Source organism: Antechinus flavipes, chromosome 5, assembly GCF_016432865.1.
Source record: "Antechinus flavipes isolate AdamAnt ecotype Samford, QLD, Australia chromosome 5, AdamAnt_v2, whole genome shotgun sequence".
In the NCBI taxonomy this organism is placed as follows: Eukaryota; Metazoa; Chordata; class Mammalia; order Dasyuromorphia; family Dasyuridae; genus Antechinus; species Antechinus flavipes.
Window position 1 is genome coordinate 2,060,813 of NC_067402.1, and position 16,858 is coordinate 2,077,670.

A 16,858-nucleotide genomic window follows, 5' to 3' on the forward strand; every position below is an offset into this window, starting at 1 on the left:
GCCCACAGGACTGGCCCATCCCGGGCAGGGGCTGCAATTGCAAAGACCCCCAGTGGCCCCAGAGCATCCAGGACTCTGGGCTGGGGTCGGCCCTTCTTCCAGGGTCTGTGATATCGGGGGCACTGACTCATGGGGGGTCCCGCCTGCTGGGAACAGTCTGGGGGAACAGAAAGGGGGGCCCACGCCACCGTCACAGGGTCTCGGGCATGACCGTGGCACTTCCAGCAGGGAAATCCCCGTTCTTTGGGGTTCCCTGTGAGTTTTGTCATCGCACAATCACGGGACCCCCAGCTGAAAGCCCCCCCTGCACCCCCCCACCCCCCGTGTCCCAAGTGCAGAAGGAGGGTCTTTCCTGCTGCTCATTACTCGTCCGTGACCTCCCGCCCTCCCCTGGGCTGGGCTCTGTGGGCCCACAGGCGGACGAGGCTTCTGGGCAGGCTGTGCTAGAGCTGCCGCCTTGGAGCCGGCTGCCAAAGGAAAAGGGAAACCTGTGGGCCCAGCGCTGCTGGGGGAGGAGGCGTGCACTTAGGAAGCACCTACTGTGTGCCTGGCACGGGGATGCCAGGACAGAGAAGGAAGGCATTGCGAGTGGGGAGGAGCGGCCCATGAGGGCACGTCCGAGGGTCTCCAGGAGGTTCAGATCCCCCTTCAGAGGCTTCCTAGCTGGGGCACCCCCACTGACCCAGGCTGGTTGTGAGGAGCAAGTGGGATAACGGCACCTGGCACACAGTAGGGGCTTGTGCTGGCCAGGCCTGGACACTGCCCACGTCCCTCAGGGCCGGGCCCACATTCGGCCCCCAACTCACTCCCAGGAGGGAGCGTCGGGTCCTCCCGCGGCCTCCCCTCCCATCCAGGCAGGCAGCTCCCTTCCCCCGCCGGGCGTTTCCGAGCTCGCACTGGCCTGCAGGCGCCCAAACACCCAAGCAGCCTTTGAGCCGAGCTACATCTGCGCGCGGGCCTCGGTCGGGGCAGACCCTGCTTGCTGGGGAGGCGGGGGCTGGCGGTGGGCCCAAGCACAGGGATTGGGGGGAGGTGCCACTGCGGGGCCCAACTGGCCCAGGTCCAAGGCTCTGCAATAGTAGCGGACGAGGGCCCAAGAGCAGCCGCCAAAATGCATCAAATCCAACGCGGGGTTAGAACATCACACCCGGGCGGGAGGCGTCCCTCGGGGAGCGGGAGGCCGTCACTGAGGCCCCGGGACCCCGCACGGGTCACGAGCTTGATTCGCGGCTGGGGGAGAAGCACCGGCAGCACGGGGCGGCGACGGAAGCACATGCGGGCCCCTGGCGGGAGCTTCGCTGCTGGCTTCGGGGGCCAGAGGCGCCCGGCCCGGCCTGGTGATCCAAAGGGAGCCAGAGGCCTCAGAGACCCGGAGCCACCGAGAGCGGGCGGGGACCGAGGGCCGAGGAGGACTCCATTCAAGAGCACATGATTGTTCTTTTTTATTAATAAAAGGATCGTTTGCAGGCCCGAGAGCCCAGAGTTAAGCTAGTCAGACACGGGGTCACCACCGGTGCCGCGGGTCAGAGGGGGACGCCCCCCGCCGGAAGCGGATCCCGCGCCGTCAGTTCTGCTGCGTGGCCCCAAACGGGTAATACTGCGGGAACTCGTGGATGATTTTGAGAGCGTCGTTGTAGAGCCTGAGGTCTAGGAGAGAAGAAGGGTTGGGGTCCGCAGTCGGACTGCAGGGCCGCGCTTCTGCCCCCCGACCGAGTTACCGGGGCTCCCGCCTGGCTGTCTACGGCGCCCCCTCCCAGATGGGCTCCACACACACGGGTGACCTCCGACGTCGGGGAAACATGGAACCCACGACAGCGCCGGACAGACGCGCACGGGCGGGGCAGGGACGAGACAGAGCCAAGGCTAAGGGGGTCCCGCCGGGAGCCAACGGCCCCTCCTCACGTTCTCCAATCAAGCACCGTCCAGGGGGCACTGGCTCCGGTTACGCCTTCCCTCCCCCTTCTGCCCCCGGCCGCCCTCCTCAGAAAGAGACGGAGCCCCCTCGGGAGGCCGCGCTCACGGCGCATCGGGCCCCAAGGATGGCCCCTCTGAGCCATAGGCCCGGGAGACGCCCCCAACTTACTCCTTCTGCTCCAATGATTTATTGTGAAAAGTAGAACAGGGCCAGCAAAAAGCCAGGGAAAGTGCGCAAAAGCGCTCAGGGCGGCTGGGGCCGTCCGGAACTAGGCCTTTTAAAATGAGCCTGGCCGGGTGTATAAAGGGAGGGCCCCGTGGCCGGGTGTAGTGGGCAGGGCCCTGTGTTAGGGTGCAGAGAGGCCAGGGCCCCGCGGCCCGGGTGTAGTGGGCAGGGCCCTGTGTTAGGGGTGCAGAGAGGCCAGGGCCCCGCGGCCCGGGTGTATAAAGGGAGGGCCCCGCGGCCGGGTGCAGAGAGGCCAGGGCCCCGTGGCCGGGTGTAGTGGGCAGGGCCCTGTGTTAGGGTGCAGAGACCAGGACCCCGCGGCCCGGGCGAGGGATGGTGAGACCCAGGCAGACACGTGAGGGGGAGGGGGACGCCGTGCTCAAGCCCCGCTCACCAAAGCTGTTGTTGTGGTCTCTGAAGAGCATGTAGGACGCGCACAAGATGGTGGCCTTGGCTGTCACTTTGCCGACAACTTCCAGGACGCCGGAAAGCTCCTCTTCGAGCTGAGGAAGGAAGGGAGGCCCTGCTCACCCAAGGCCCGGAGCCTCCCTCGAGGGCGCAGGCCCGGCTCCCGCTCCAGGCTGACCACCGACTGTCCCAGGAAAGCAGCCCTGACCCGGAAACTACACAAAGTGACCGAGGGTCCCCCGAGCCCCAGGGAGACAGTGGGACCTCTGGCAAGGGCGCCGAGCGCTGCCCGGAGGCCGACGTGATAACACAAGTGGGGGGAGCGGGGGCCTTGAGGGGGTCCAGCCTGAAACTCCCTCCCACCAGCCACAAACAGTGGCGGCTCCCCAAGGCGTGGGGGGGGCAGTTTTTAGCCCAGGGCACACCCGAGAGCAGAGGGGGTGGGGAGGCTGATAAAGTGCCTACTGTGGGCAGGCCCTGAGTACTTCTCCCAGGAGCTCCTGGGGGACACTAAGCAGAGGGTGGGGCAGCTCCCCTGCCGGGGGGTTGTGCCCCGGGGGCCAGGTCACCCTGGTAGCTCCTCCCCGGGCGATGCCCTCCCCCCTTCCCAGGTCACTCCCTCCCCCCTTCCCAGGTTCCTCCCCATCACCCCAGCAGCCCCTCCCGCGGGGATTCTCTCCTCCAGCCTGGCTCAGCCCCTCCCCCACTCACAGGCTCCGAGAGCTCCACGGTGACCTGCTTGCCTTCCCCGTCGGACAGGATGAAAGACTTCCCGCTGGGGTGGATCTGAGAGAGAAGTCGAGGAGGGCCGTGGAGGGGCGTGCAGAGGTGGGGGCGCCTTCCCCACACCCCCCCCGCGGGACCTCCTCCCCCCCCCCCCCCCCCCCCCGGGGCCCTGTGCTGCTGCTCCCTCCCGGCCGCCCCCTCCTCCCCGGGGGCTCTGACACTGACACCGCGCCGGACGCCCCCTGGCGGAGGCCGGGAGCGCCGCGGTGCCCGTGCTTGCAGCGCCCAGTTAGGCCCGGGGGGGGGGGGGCGCCGTCCAGCCTTCCAAGTCCGAGCGCTGAGTATGCGCCTGCTGTGTGCCGAGCTCCGAGTGCGCTCCGGGAGGAGGCGGCCTCCCGCGGGAGGGGCATCTGAGCCCGGCCCCTTCCCCGGCCCCCGCGCACCTTCTCCAGCCGCCCCACGAAGCACACCGGCCGGTCGATGAAGTGCGCCACATGCGCGGCTCCGATCCGCGTCCGCGGCAGCTCCAGCAGCTCCGCCATGGCGGGAAAGGAGCCCGGGACCAACTGGGGGCGGGACTTTCGGCTGCCGCGCGCCAACCCGGTCCGCCCTGGGCGGAAGTTGGCCCGCTCCCCCTCACCTTCCGGAAGTCGCTGTTGGTTTCCTGGTGACGACTGGCGTCCCGGAAGTGCCTCGGTGACTGAAGCTGGGGAGGGCGGGTGCGGGCCGGGGCAGTGCCCCGGAAGTGGCCTTGGGGAAGGAGGCTAGACCGCAACGGGGCCAGGTACTGGTGTCCGCTGTGGCGGGAGGGGGAGACCGCTGCTCGGGGTCGTGGGTGGGGAACCTGCGCGCTCGCCTCAGGAAAAAGGGTCGGAAGCCGGGGAGTGTGGAGGGCGTCCCGTGTGGTTAGTCCCCCGGACCGAAAGATGCCCCTCTTTCCCCCTCCCAGCCCCTGCGGGGTGGGGCTAAAGGAGAAGTGGGGGACGGGCCCCCTTGGAGCCTGAGCTCCCGAGAGCAGGGACTGTCCCAGGTTAGGGCGGGCCGGCGTGTGTGCGTGTGTTTGTGTGTGCGTGTGTGTGCGCGCGTGTGTGTGTGCGTGTGTGTTTGTGTGTGTGTTTGTGTGTGTGTGTGTTTGTGTGTGTGTTTGTGTGTGTGTGTGCGTGTGTGTGTTTGTATGCGTGTGTGTTTGTGTGTGTGTGCGTGTGTGTGTGCGTGTGTGTGCGTGTGTGTGTGTGTGCGTATGTGTGCGTGTGTGTGTGTGTGCGTGTGTGTGTGTGCGTGTGTCTGTGTGTGCGTGTGTGTGTGTGCGTGTGTCTGTGTGTGCGTGTGTGTGTGTGCGTGTGTGTGTTTGTGTGCGTGTGTGTTTGTGTGTGTGTGTGCGTGTGTGTTTGTGTGTGTGTGTGCGTGTGTGTGTTTGTATGCGTGTGTGTTTGTGTGTGTTTGTATGCGTGTGTGTGTGCGTGCGTGTGCGTGTGTCTATGTGTGCCTGTGTGTACGCCCGTGTGTTTGTGTTTGTGTGCGTGTGTGTTTGTGTGCCTGTGCGCGCGCGTGCGTTGACTCCGAGGGAGGCTCCTTGGTTGGCGTCCGGAGGCCTTGGCCCCATTCCGAGGGTCTCCTTCCACAAGCTCTTGTTCGAGCCCTGGTGCTGACCAGAGGGGCCCCGTCCGCTGTCTGCGTGTACGTATGTGTGAGCGGACTGTGTGAGCACATGCATGAGCCCCGGGGCCTCCAGGGAAGGGCCGGAAGCCTCCCTCCTGGGGGGCCGTGGGGCCCGCTGTGAAACCTCCCCCCCCCTTTTAGTTTGGTCTCCAGGACCCCCTGCCATTACTGATGGGTAAACTGAGGCTAGGTCGGGTGACTTGCCCTGTGACCCATTTCACAGATGGGGAAACCAAGGCAGGCTGCAGGGAAGGGGCTTGCCTCAGGCATTCAGGGCCGGAGTGTCCATCCTGCCTCTCGTGTTGGGTGTGGACTTTGCCCTTTGCCCTTTGCCCTGACCCGCAGTGGTCTGGGAGCTTCCTCCGTGTCCGTGGGCACACGCGCATGTGAAGTTGGCCCGCGTCAGCGTGGGGGACTCTCCCCCATGGGCAGGGGCTGGGGGTGCGCCGTCACTCTCGCCTCCCAGGGTTGAGGGGGCAGAGCTGGGATCCCCCAAGTGGCCCGGGCACGGATGGGGAAACTGAGGCAAGCAGAGACTCGGCGGTTTGGCCAGGGTCACCCGGCTGGGACGAGGTCGGACTTGAACTCGGGGCTTTCCGCTTCTCGGGCCAGTGCAGACACGGAGCGGTTGCCTCTGCTGGTTCGCATGTTGGGCTCTTGTGGGACAGTTGTCATCGGTCACTTATTGAGCACCTACTGTGTGCAGGGCTCTGTGCTGAGGGGGAGAAGACAAATGCCAACAGAAGAGGAAGGACCCGTTCTGGGGGGGCTGAGGGAAGGTCTAGGTGGGGGGGGGGCCAAGGCAGCCCCTCCCCCGCTCAGAGTTTGTTGGGCTGATTCCCATCCCCCTCCCTCCCCGGGTCTCCTCTGGCCTGGGACCTCCCACAGCCTCCTTTGGGGTTTGTGGGAACATGTGACTGTGGTTGGGAGGGGGGCGGGGGTGCCCCCCAGGGGGAGGCCCCCTCCACATCGCTGGGGTTGGGGCGCACGGGCCCTTTGGCACCAGAGAAGAACCGGTGGGGGGAGGGGGCTCCCCTCTCTCCGTCTCCCTGACCCGCGTGTGGCTCTCCCCGCAGACGCGACCGCCGGCCATGTTCCACTTCTTCCGGAAGTCTCCCGAGCCCAAGAAGGCGCCGGTGCCCGAGAGAGAAGCCGACGGGTTCGTCCTCCTGGGTGAGACCCGGCTGGGCCGGCCGTCCCCTCCCCCTTCCCTGAGTCCCTAGAACTCCCCGGGGGCCGGAGCACGGGGGCGCCCTGAGAGAGCTCTGTTCTGGGGCCGCCCAGGACACGGCCCCGGCTCCTCGGTCGGCTGCCCGGCGAGGGTGTGGACGAGGGCCCGCTGCGGGCCGGCCTTGTGCGGAGCCTTTAGAAAGGGACCCCCCGGGGAGGGGCGCCGGCATAGTCCCATTGCACAGATGAGGAAGCCAAGGCACGGAGGCTGCGGCCTGGCCTGGCCTGGCCAGCGCAGACCACCCAGGCAGATGTTGGGGGAGAGGCCCCCCCGCCCCCGGCCGGTCCCCGTTACCAGTGGTGCCCTGAGGACCGGGAAAGGCCCAGGACGCCCAGGCTGCCCCCCAGACCCCCCCCTCTTCCCTCCGGCTCCCCCAGGAGCTTCTCTTCTAGCTGCGCCCCCGTAGCCCCAGCTCCAGCCCCTCTTCTGCTGGGCTGCTCGCTCTGGCCCTGGACGGCCGAGGGCGGCGGCTTCTGGGCTCCGCTGGCGCCCACGTCAGGGTCCTTAAACTTCCTGGGGGGGGGCAGCGGCTGCTCCGTGGGCCTGGGCCCCCTCCCCGTTTCTCAGTGTCGACAGCTTGTACAGGAAGCGGGTCGCAGCCGGGTCAGCCGCGGGCCCCGCCGTCTCGTTCGGCATCGCGAGCTGCACTTCGGTTCTCACGGCGAGCGCGCTTCCTGCGCACAAACAGCTGGCTCGGGGATTCCGGGTTTGGCGTTCCGGGCGGTGGCTCGTGGTCTGAGGGCAACAGGGCCGAGGCCGAAGGGGAAATAGGGGCCGGAGGCTGGCAGAGGGGCTCCGGGCGGGGAGGGGGTGGGCTTCCTGCGCATCAGAAACGAGCGGAAGGGCCGAGGGTGGCCAGACCCGGGGCCGGGAGACAGCCCCTCCCCCCACGCCTGCGGGTGCCAAGGGCCGGCTGTAAGTGCTGAGCTCGGCAGGTGAACGTTAGCTCTGGAATGGCCGACCTCGGTCCCAGGGCGTGTGAGGGTGAGTGAGTGTGTATGTGTGTGTGAGTGTGAGTGTGTGTGAGTGTGTGTGCATGTGTGTGAGTATGAGAGTGTGTGTGAGTGTGTGTATGAGTGAGTGTGTGTGAGAGTGTGTGTATGTGTGTGAGTGTGTGTGTGAGTGAGTGTGTGTGTGTGTGAGTGTGTATGTGAGTGAGTGTGTGTATGAGTGTGTGTGAGTGTGTGAGTGTGTGTGTGTGTGTGAGTGTGTGTGTGAGTGAATGTGAGTGAGTGTGTGTATGAGTGTGTGTGAGTGTGTGTGTGAGTGTGTGAGTGTGAGTGTGTGTATGAGTGTATGTGTGTGTGAGTGAGTATGTGAGTATGCCTGTGAGAGTGTGTGAGTATGTGTGTGGAGTGTGAGTGTGAGTGTGTGTGTGAGTGAATGTGAGTGAGTGTGTGTATGAGTGTGTGTGAGTGTGTGTGTAGAGTGTGAATGTGTGTGTGTGTACATGGGGGGGGGGGGTGACGCACAAGGCTGTTCGGTGTCCCTCCATAGACTGCAAGAAATAAGAGCCGAGCTCTCTCTCTCCCCCGTAGCTGTGTGAGAAACGTAGAGGAAGGTTCTCTCCGCAGCGTTCTTTGGCTTCCATTTCCAGAGCCCGTTCCGTGGCAGGTCTTGAGCGCGGCTTGAGCCGTCGGAAACAATCAGAAAATCGGACTCTAATCCCAGTGAGTCTGTTGGCCGACCCATTTGTGGCGGAAGAAGCGTCCGGTGGTGAGTTTTGCGCCGATCCCAGCCAGAAAGCCTGCGGCCTGCCCTAAGCCCTCCCTCCGCGCGGTGGGGTCGTGTTTGTGGATTTTAAGAGTCGGTTATCAAATAAGACGAGAAACTGCTTTTACAAAAACCCACCCGAACAGATAAACCGTCGCTTAGCTATTTTAGAGCGGCCGAAGCCCTGGTGACTGGGACCAGGTATGAGAGGGCGCATTCGCCGCTGATACAGAGGGAAGGGAGACAATTGTCGGGAGCTACTTTGTCCACGTCTGTGCCGGTGAATGTGACGGTCTAACTGAGACCGAGGGATACTTGCAAACACACAAGTTACCCAGATGAGCTGAGCAACTAATCCCAGAATCACGGGAACTGCCCGGAAGAGGGGAGGAGGCCTTCCAGATTCTCCGACCATACAGACGCCCAAAGCAGGAGCTTTCCCTAGTGACGCAAACATTGCAAATAAAGCCCCGGCAGAATATCCCAGGGACCACGCGTAACCCGGCGTCTCAGTCTCAGTCAGCGTCAGGAGGACTGCCGTAATTCCCCATGTAAACAAACGGACAGAGTCCCATTGACGGGATCCTGCTTGTGGCCCCCAGCCCAGACCCGCCCCCGGCCTCAGAAATGATCCATCCTGGCTCTCGTTAGGCCAGCGAGCGGGTCACCAGCGGTTACCCCAGAACATGACACCGAGAGTGACCGGTAAGAAGAGAGCCCCATCGGGGGGCAGAGCGGGGCCTCGGATCGCACCCGCGGTGAGGCTTTCCCGCCGTGGCGCGTGCGCACTTCCCCTTCTTTGCCGTCCTGAGTTATGTGTCGCTGCCGTGGATTAATGCCCCCTAAATGGGCTTTTCTACATGTGTCGTGCACTCCCATCGAGGCTCCAGGACCGCCCCACGGACGCCCACTCCCCGTGACCTCAGAATTCACTCGTCTCGTCCCGCTTCGCCGGGCTCCTCTCGGGGACCTCGGCGGCCCTTGGGTTTGCGGATCTCATTAACGCGCCTTTGTGGGGGCCCGGGCCCGACTGAGCCGGAGCATGGACTGATAAAGCAACGACACGATTCACCTTGGACAAGCTGCAGCATCTGTTAAAGTTAAAAACACCAGAGAGTCTATGGGAAGAAATGGCGTTTGCCTGAAAATGATAAATGACATTCATCTAACAAACATCAGTAAGCACGGACCTGCAGCGGAGAGAAGGAGGAGCAGAAGTTAAGCAAGAACACCCACCGTCACCTGTTATTCCATGTTAGCGATAGGGAAAGGAAAGGAACTGGAACATTCAGTGAGGAAACAAAACCATTGCTGTTTGGGGACGCGATGTCGTGCTTAGAATATTCTAGAGAATCAGCCAAAAAACGACTTAAGTTATTAGCAATATAGAGCGCGAGATGCAAAATAAACCCGTATAAATCAGCATTTCTGTACAAAGTCTAGCAGCCAGAGAGAGAAAACCCATTAAAAATAACTGTAGATGGTGTGAAATACTTGGGAGTCTATCCACCAAGGCAAAAAAAAAAAAAAAAACCAACAACCTTTCACACAAAAATTGAAACGATGGAAAAAAACATTACGTGCTCATGGGTAAGCTGAGCCAATATTAAAAAAATTGGTAGTTCTAGCTAAATCTATCCAGCAGCATCATCAAACTCCTTATTCCTTTTGATTAAGATTTAAAAGGTTTCGCCCAAAGAAAAAAAAATACAATCAAAATTATAAGGAAGGCAGGAAACTTGGAAAAATTCTGCAACAAGTGTCTAATCAAAAGCTTCGTTTATCAGATGGGCAAAGAACCGTCAAATTTACAAAAATACAAATGGTCCCCAAGGATACGAATGAGCAGTTTTCCAAGTTCTTGGTCAGGCTATGGGGAAATGTTCTGAATCACATGGATGAGAGACCTGTAAATTAAAGCCAGCCTGAGGCACCACCTCACGCCATCGGAGCGGCTGATGTGACCAAAAAAGGCAGCTGTCGGACGTTGGAGGGTTCATGGGAAAGCGAGGGCACGGGCGCGCTGTTGGCGGGGTAGCGGCCTGGTCCAGCTGCTCTGCCCGGAACTCTGCCCAGAGGCCGTCAGCCCCGCGTGCCCTGTGATCCCAGGGGCCGCCGCCTGTCCCAGAGACGCTCCACCAAAGGGAACAGGACCGATTTTCGCACGGGTGTCAGCGGCAGCCGAGAGCTGGCGAGTCACTGTTATTGTACGAGCCGGGCGACTTCCGGAGAACCTGGTGAGCCGATGCAGTGACGCGAGCAGAACCAGAACCTGGACCCAGTGGTGCCGGCTCGGCTCTCCTCGGCAGTGGAAGGATCCGCGGCGTTCCCGAGGGCGAGGCGCGCCATCTGCCTCCGGGGGAGGAACGATCCCGACTGGCCCCGGACGGAGCGGCGACTTCCCCCTTTCCTTGGAGACTTCTTGAGTGGAAACGTGACCGGGTCTGACTGCGTCTCGGGGAGGGGAGGGACCGTGTGCCGCCCCGGCTCATGGTAAAGGGAGCCAGGTCCGGGGCCTTCTGGGCCGTAAGGCGCGGAAACGACGCGCCTCTGGCGAAGACGGCGCTGACGTCAGTCGGGGTGACGGCTCCAGAAGTTCTGCCTCCTCCTCACGGTGCGGGAAGGGGGTCCTTGAGGGGATCCTGCCCGTGGCGGCGAGGTGAGTCCGCTTGTGCCATTAGTGCCGTGGCGCCGCGGCAGGCTCTCGGTCCAGGCGAGCCGGAGACTGGCCTCTGCGTCGGCTTTCCAGCTCAGGAGCCGCGTCAGAGACCCCGCTCGGCAGTCACTGGGGGCTCCCCTTCACCGTCACAGTTCCCTTGCTGAGAGCTGCGCATCCTCCTGTCACCCCCCTCCCCCCGCACGTGGGCGCAGCCATCGGCCCCTGGGACTCCCCTCTGCCAGCCGGGCCGCTTCCCGTGGTCACTGCAGAGCCCTTCTCTGAGCCTCAGTATGTCCCTCTGGAGAACGGAAGAAGGCGGCCGAGCCGGCAGGAAGAGGCGAGAAAACAAGAGTTCAGGTCTCACCTCCCATGCTGGCCGGGTGCCCCGAGTAACTCCCTAGGGCTGTGCTTTGTGGTCAGCGTGCATTTATTAAGCCCTTCCTGTGTGCTCAGTATCGTCCCTGCCCCCACAGAGTCCTCAGGCTGGCGGGAAAGACCACGTGGAAACCCCTGTGAGCACGCGCTGGCAGGGGCGTGAGGGCCCGAGAAGCCAGGGCAGGAGGTGGTCGTGAGCTGACTGGAGGGGAGGCCGAGGGAGCCGGGAGAGCTCGGCGCTCTGGCCTGGGTGGAGGGAGCTTCCAGCCCCGCTCAGAAAACCCCAAAGAGGGAGCTGCACCTCCGAGGTTCTTTCCAGTCTGAACCCCATGTTCCCACCCTCCATCTTAAACAAGGGAAGAACAAGGGAGTCACGGAAGATGGGGGGAGACCCCGAGAGTCATCGTTGGGCTCGAGCCCTCCTTCCTTGCTGCCTCTGTCCTTAAATCCCCTCGGAGGGGGCCTGGTGGGCTCAGCCGGGTTCTCCCCAGCTTTTTCTGGCTCGTTTACACTGGAGTATTCTCACTTCTTATTCCCTTCCTCACAATGTCTGCGGAAGCCTTGTCTCAACAACTAGCCAGGGGAGAAGCAGCGGGCCATAAGCACTTATTGAGTACTTCCTGTGTACCAGGAACTGTTCGGTGAGGAGGGTTCAGATACTAGGAGAAAGGAAGCTGGGCCCTGGGGAAGAGAACGCATGAAAGGAAGAGGTGGGGGCCGTGTTGGAGGGGGTCTGCAGGGGGTCAGAGAAGAATCAATGGCAGGTTCTGGGGGAGCCCCCTTGGGAGGGTGCGTGCAGGGGCTGGGCTGTGGCAGGCTGGAGGAGGGAGGGCTGGCACTGGGCAGGAGCGGCCGGGGGTGGGACACCAGTTCTTGTACCGCCCCTCTCCCCCCTAACCCCCTCCTCCACCCCCACCCCCACTTTAGTTTGTGGTAACAATTGTTCAGGCAGGGAGCCTGGACTTTGTTTAGTTTTTTCTTTGTCTCTTTCCATTTTTATTCCCAATATGCTCCATGAGGAAGCAGAAATAACGCTAAAGGAAAAAACAGGAGCGGTTTCTGAGACCCAGGGAACCTGTGCTGGTTGGTCCTCAGGGACCCCCCCACCAGGGGCGCTCGCTCACTTTGGGCCAATCACAAGCCTGATGGCGGCAGGGCGGCAGCTTCCAGGCCTCTGCACCCAGGCCTGGAGCCTCCCCACCTTCTGGGGCGAGTCTGTGGCTGGGGTTCTCCCCCGTTCTTGGAGGGGCCCAGCATGGCCTCAGCCTCGAGTTACCACGTGTCCGGGCCGACCAGCGTCGCCTCGGGGGGCTCGGCCACAAACAGTCCCCGTGAACACCCGGGGGCTGCCTCTGGGCCCCCGTGTTCCTGCCCGGCCCCTTCTCCGATGAGGGTGCGGGTGGTCCTGGGCCAGGGTCTCGGGGGCACAGGTTAGTGCTAGAGTTCTCCAGGAAACTTCTTCTGGGCAGGTGCACGTGGCAGACCTGGCGGGGCTGTGCCCGCTGCGGTGGGGCCGGAATGCTCGGCCCCCAGGCTCCGGCCCCCAGGCTCCGGCCCCCAGGCTCCGGCCCCCTCTCCCGCGGGCGATCTGCACAATCTTCCCAAGGCAGCCCGATGGGAGCGACTCGTCCCCTGGTAGGGGGCTGGCCTCTGGGTGTCCCGCACACGGCTCTGGGACCAGCAGACGGCCTCGGGGCCTCCCACTGTGGAGCTGGCGGGCGGCAGCGGCTGGAGCCACGGGGGGAAGGCGCGCCCTGTCCGTGGCGCGTGTTTCCCTGTCTCTGCCCTCGCCACGTCCAGCTTGTCCGGAGTAATTGCTCTTCTAGGCAGCGGAAGAGCTTCTGTCCACGGCAAAGCCGCTCACGGGCCGTCTGTGCTGAGGAGCTCTGGCGGTTCCTGGTACCACGAAGCCTCGGCCGCCCGCTGATTGCCAGCCCGGGAAAGAGCCCGGCCCCTCACTAACGCCCTTGTTTCTCTTGCTTTGAAGGTGACACGGCAGGCGAGCGCAGGGGCCCCTCAGAAGGAGCGAAGCAGCCGGCTGAGGTAAGAGCGGCGCCTGCCGGCCTGGGGCTTGGGTGGCGAGAACTCCTGGGGGGGGGGGGGGCTCCCTGCCCCGGGGGTGCAGGAGCTGCGGCTCCTCCCAGTCTTCCCAGCCCCACTTCCCAGCGGCCCCCGAGCGTGCTATGGCTCTCCTGGGCCCTTTCCTGTCTGTGATTCCGTCCCATGATCCTCCTTCCACAGCGGCCTTCTCGGTCCTTGCCCCTCCTTGTTCTGAGACGCCGGGCTCTGGTTTTGGGGGCTTTTCTTTTTGCTTAGAGGCCGGGCTTGTTGCTGAGCCTTTTGCCCCCGGCTCTCCGCCCCCTTTGTGCCTTTGGCGCCTTCCTCCCTCGCAGCCCCCCCTCCCGTTATCCCAGTCAGCTCTGGACAGGTCTCCTTGGGGGGTGGGGGGGGGGGCTGTCAGGAGTCCGGCTTCATCTGCAGCTGCTCTCGAGGCCCCCACCGGCCACTGTTCTGCCCTGATGCCCTCCCCTCCCCCTCCCCTGTTAGAGGTGGGCCCCCGTGACCATTCCCATCAAAGCCGGGGCCTCTCCTGATAGTCCAGAGAACGGGGAGGAGGGTTCTCGGCTGCTGGGATGGAGGCGGCTCCGGCCCGAGTCCTCCTCTGGTCTGGATGGTCCGACCCCTGGATTGTCGAGAGGGCCCAAGTGATCCCCATTCATCTCATTGTGAAAGTTCTTCTCTTTGGAGCCGTGCCGGGGCGATGGGGAGCCGGGGAGCTGGGGAGCTGGGGAGCTGGGGAGCTGGGGTGATGGGGAGCCGGGGAGCTGGGGAGCCGGGGAGCTGGGGTGTTGGGGAGCTGGGGAGCTGGGGTGTTGGGGAGCTGGGGTGTTGGGGAGCTGGGGTGCTGGGGAGCCGGGGTGTTGGGGAGCTGGGGAGCTGGGGTGCTGGGGTGTTGGGGAGCTGGGGTGTTGGGGAGCCGGGGTGCTGGGGAGCCGGGGTGTTGGGGAGCCGGGGTGCTGGGGAGCCGGGGTGTTGGGGAGCCGGGGTGTTGGGGAGCTGGGGTGCTGGGGTGTTGGGGAGCTGGGGTGTTGGGGAGCCGGGGTGCTGGGGAGCCGGGGTGTTGGGGAGCCGGGGAGCCAGGGTGCTGGGGAGCCGGGGCGATGGGGAGCCGGGGAGCCAGGGTGCTGGGGAGCCGGGGTGTTGGGGAGCTGGGGTGCTGGGGTGTTGGGGAGCCAGGGCGATGGGGAGCCGGGGAGCCGGGGAGCTGGGGAGCCGGGGAGCTGGGGTGCTGGGCCTATCCTCTGCTAGCTCTTTTTGGCTGTGAGTGGAGAAGCTCTAAGCTGTTGAAGGCCCAGCCCTTCCTGTGGCAGAAGGGAACGGGGCAAGGAGCAGGGGTCCCTCGTTGAGCCTGGACCTGGTGGGCGGCCCCCGCTGGCAGCGCGGCCTCGGCCGGTCATTCTGGTTTGGGGCCATATTGGGTCTTCCAGGGTGGGATCCCGACCGCCCGTACCCCGTGGCCCTTCTCCGACTCCAGCGATGCTCTGTTAGTGGGAATACTCTGCGGGCCCTCGGAGCCTCTCTGTCCCTTCCCCGTCCCTGGGGTCCCTGACGCTGCGGCATGTGCGTGTGTGCCCCGGGCATGTCTGGGCAGCCGGCCCTTCCCCTCGGGTCTGGGGGAGCTGACCCCCCGCTGTGCCCACACGCCCCCTCAGGGAGCCCGGGGGGAAGGGCATCCTTGGGGGTGGTGTCCCCGCAGAGGCCCAGGGGCCGTGCCCGGCTGTGGGGCGGCTGCCCGCGCCCTCGTGGGTGATGTTGTTTGGCCCCCGGTCTGAGGCCCGCCCTGTGCTTTGTGTCCCCCGTAGGCAGACGAGGGAGGCCCGCGCCCGGGGCCCGGCCCCGCGAAGGAGGGGGAAGGCCCGGCCGTGGAGAGCAGCGCCCTGGCCTCGGAGCTGCTCCGGGACGTGCCCTTCACGCTGGCGCCCCACGTGCTGGCGGTACAGGGCGCCGCCAGCGACCTCCCGAGCCACCTGACCGCCGAGGCCCACGACGACTTGTCGCGCTTCTTGTACGACTTCACCCTGGAGAACTCGGTGCTCTGTGAGCCCTGAGCCCGGCGCCCCGGCCGGCAGCACTCTCCCGCCCGGCCTCGTCCCGCTCCGTGAGGGCCGCGCTCCCAGGTGGTCGCCTCTGTGCTACGGCGGCGTTCCCCTCCGCAAGCGCGGCTCCGCGCCGTTCCCTGCGAGCAGGAGGATGTGGAGCCGCTCCGCCGCGTTTGAGAAAAGCCAAATAAAAGCAGTTCTTCAGCCGGACGTAGCGCCTGCCCCGCGGTCCCAGGGGGCCGCGTCCCTCTCACCCCGGGGTCTCACGTGGGTGTCACGGCTCACGGCGGTCTGGGCAGCTCCACGGGAGCCTCATGGGGGGGACGGGAGGGCTTTGTCTCCGTGCCCCCCTGCCTCAAGGGGAGGCCCCATAAAGCTCTTCCACTGCCTGGGAACCTGCCCCCCCCCCCCCCCCCCCGCCTTTTTCCTTTGCTCACCAGCCTCGGTCTTCACGGACTTTTCTGGGACGTTCCCTCGGTCGAGAGCCCGCCGGATCAGGAAGACCCACGTGCGACTCGGGCGCCTGCAGCGGCCTCCGCTCTCTGTAAAATGGGCACAGTCGTAGCCGCTTTCTCTGAGAATTAACGGGTGTAAAATGCTTTGCAGACAGTGCCGCCAATGCTGGCGGGCTTGTTACTCGGCCTTCGCCAGCCACGGCCCCGGCTCCGGCAGAGAGCGGGTGTTTTTGCTCAGCCTCCGTTCCCAAAGAAAGCCGGATCCCGGCGTTAATGCCGAGGACCGGGACTGGATGCAGACGGGAGCCCGGAGAGCTTCCCACCCTCAGGCTCTGTTTGTGCCGGCTCCAATGGGGCTGTGGCGTCCCTCCCCTCCCCCCTTCAGGGAGACGGCGAGCCCGGCGGCGGAGGGCCTGCGTCAGCGCGGCGAGAACCAGCATCCCCGACCTGCCCGAGTTCCGTGGGGAACGAGGCGCTGCTGCCGGAGGGACGCCGGCCTTGCCCGCGCTGCGTCCTGCTAACCGGACTGAGCCGTGAAACCCCGCGTGATGCCGGGGCGTCTACACTGGCTGGGAGTGCGCTGGTGTGTGCGCATTAAACCCTAACCCAGGCGTGAGTGTGCGGGAGCCGGCCCCCCCGGAGCTGGGGTCCCACTGTCACCAGCGCTCCGGGCGTCTGATCCCGTCCCCGCGATTCGTGTGCAGAAACCTTTTCTAATTCCGTGTGAGCCGGGAGAATAAAAGGTGGAGCCTTGAGACCGGGGTCCTCTGTCATTCCCTGCCCGGGGAGAGCGCGGGTTCTGAGAAATACTGAACGCCCCCAACGGCTTCTGGTCGTAGGGCGAGAAAACCCGGTTCTGAGCAGCGGGAGCCCTGGGGAGGTGGGGCCTTGGGGAAGGGGGGCTTCTGCGGGGGCGGGCAGGGGGAGCCTCTCCCTGTGTGGTTGGCTGAGGTGCCCCCCCCCCACACACACTCACTCACACATACACACACACACACACACACACACTCACACACACTGGTCTTAAATGCACATCCCATGGGGGAAGGGAAGGCTCAGGGCCGGGCTGGTCAGCGACCTGGCCTGGGCTTTTCAGTGCAGTGGCTGAGGATCAGGAACCACTGGCCCTGGCTGAAAGGCCGACACCGCTCTCCAAAGCGCAGGCAGGGAGGGTCAGGGTTAACTCCCCCCAAGATTTGGGACGGAATACAGATTTCGGTGTCCGGGCAGCCCCTCCAACTGCGACTCGGCCTCCTCCTCTGTGACAGGCTGGGTGCATGTTGATGACCCCCCACCAGTGCCCAAGCCAGCCGGGAGCCCCCCCAGAACGGAGCCCCCCCACGGGCTTTTGCTGGCTAGCGAGAGCTTCCGACCCTGGCTGCTGCCGGACCT

General features: G+C 64.4%; 2 protein-coding genes across 2 annotated transcripts; one reads left to right on the forward strand and one right to left on the reverse strand.

The window, feature by feature from the left end:
* Positions 1-1,417: 1,417 nt before the first annotated feature.
* RPA3 (replication protein A3) lies at positions 1,418-3,868 on the reverse strand. Its single transcript, XM_051963428.1, has 4 exons — positions 3,718-3,868; positions 3,260-3,334; positions 2,535-2,643; positions 1,418-1,647 (listed from the first exon to the last, which is right to left on the reverse strand). The coding sequence occupies exons 1-4, from the start codon at positions 3,814-3,816 to the stop codon at positions 1,565-1,567; spliced, it is 366 nt and encodes a 121-aa protein (XP_051819388.1). The 5' UTR covers positions 3,817-3,868; the 3' UTR covers positions 1,418-1,564.
* Positions 3,869-3,966: 98 nt separating this feature from the next.
* UMAD1 (UBAP1-MVB12-associated (UMA) domain containing 1) lies at positions 3,967-16,221 on the forward strand. The gene is made up of 4 exons (XM_051963427.1): positions 3,967-4,058; positions 6,010-6,106; positions 12,899-12,954; positions 14,775-16,221. The coding sequence occupies exons 2-4, from the start codon at positions 6,025-6,027 to the stop codon at positions 15,018-15,020; spliced, it is 384 nt and encodes a 127-aa protein (XP_051819387.1). The 5' UTR covers positions 3,967-4,058; positions 6,010-6,024; the 3' UTR covers positions 15,021-16,221.
* Positions 16,222-16,858: the final 637 nt, after the last annotated feature.

What these genes read in the sequence shown, in the direction of transcription:
- RPA3 (XM_051963428.1), bottom strand. Translation starts at nt 3,816, where the DNA reads ATGGCGGAGCTGCTGGAGCTGCCGCGGACGCGGATCGGAGCCGCGCAT. An exon ending in TCGTGGGGCGGCTGGAGAAG is followed by an intron (nt 3,335 to 3,717) that starts GTGCGCGGGGGC and finishes CTTCTCTCTCAG; the next exon opens with ATCCACCCCAGCGGGAAGTC. An exon ending in AGACCACAACAACAGCTTTG is followed by an intron (nt 1,648 to 2,534) that starts GTGAGCGGGGCT and finishes CTTCTCTCCTAG; the next exon opens with ACCTCAGGCTCTACAACGAC.
- UMAD1 (XM_051963427.1), top strand. Translation starts at nt 6,025, where the DNA reads ATGTTCCACTTCTTCCGGAAGTCTCCCGAGCCCAAGAAGGCGCCGGTG. An exon ending in CGACGGGTTCGTCCTCCTGG is followed by an intron (nt 6,107 to 12,898) that starts GTGAGACCCGGC and finishes CTTGCTTTGAAG; the next exon opens with GTGACACGGCAGGCGAGCGC. An exon ending in GAGCGAAGCAGCCGGCTGAG is followed by an intron (nt 12,955 to 14,774) that starts GTAAGAGCGGCG and finishes TGTCCCCCGTAG; the next exon opens with GCAGACGAGGGAGGCCCGCG.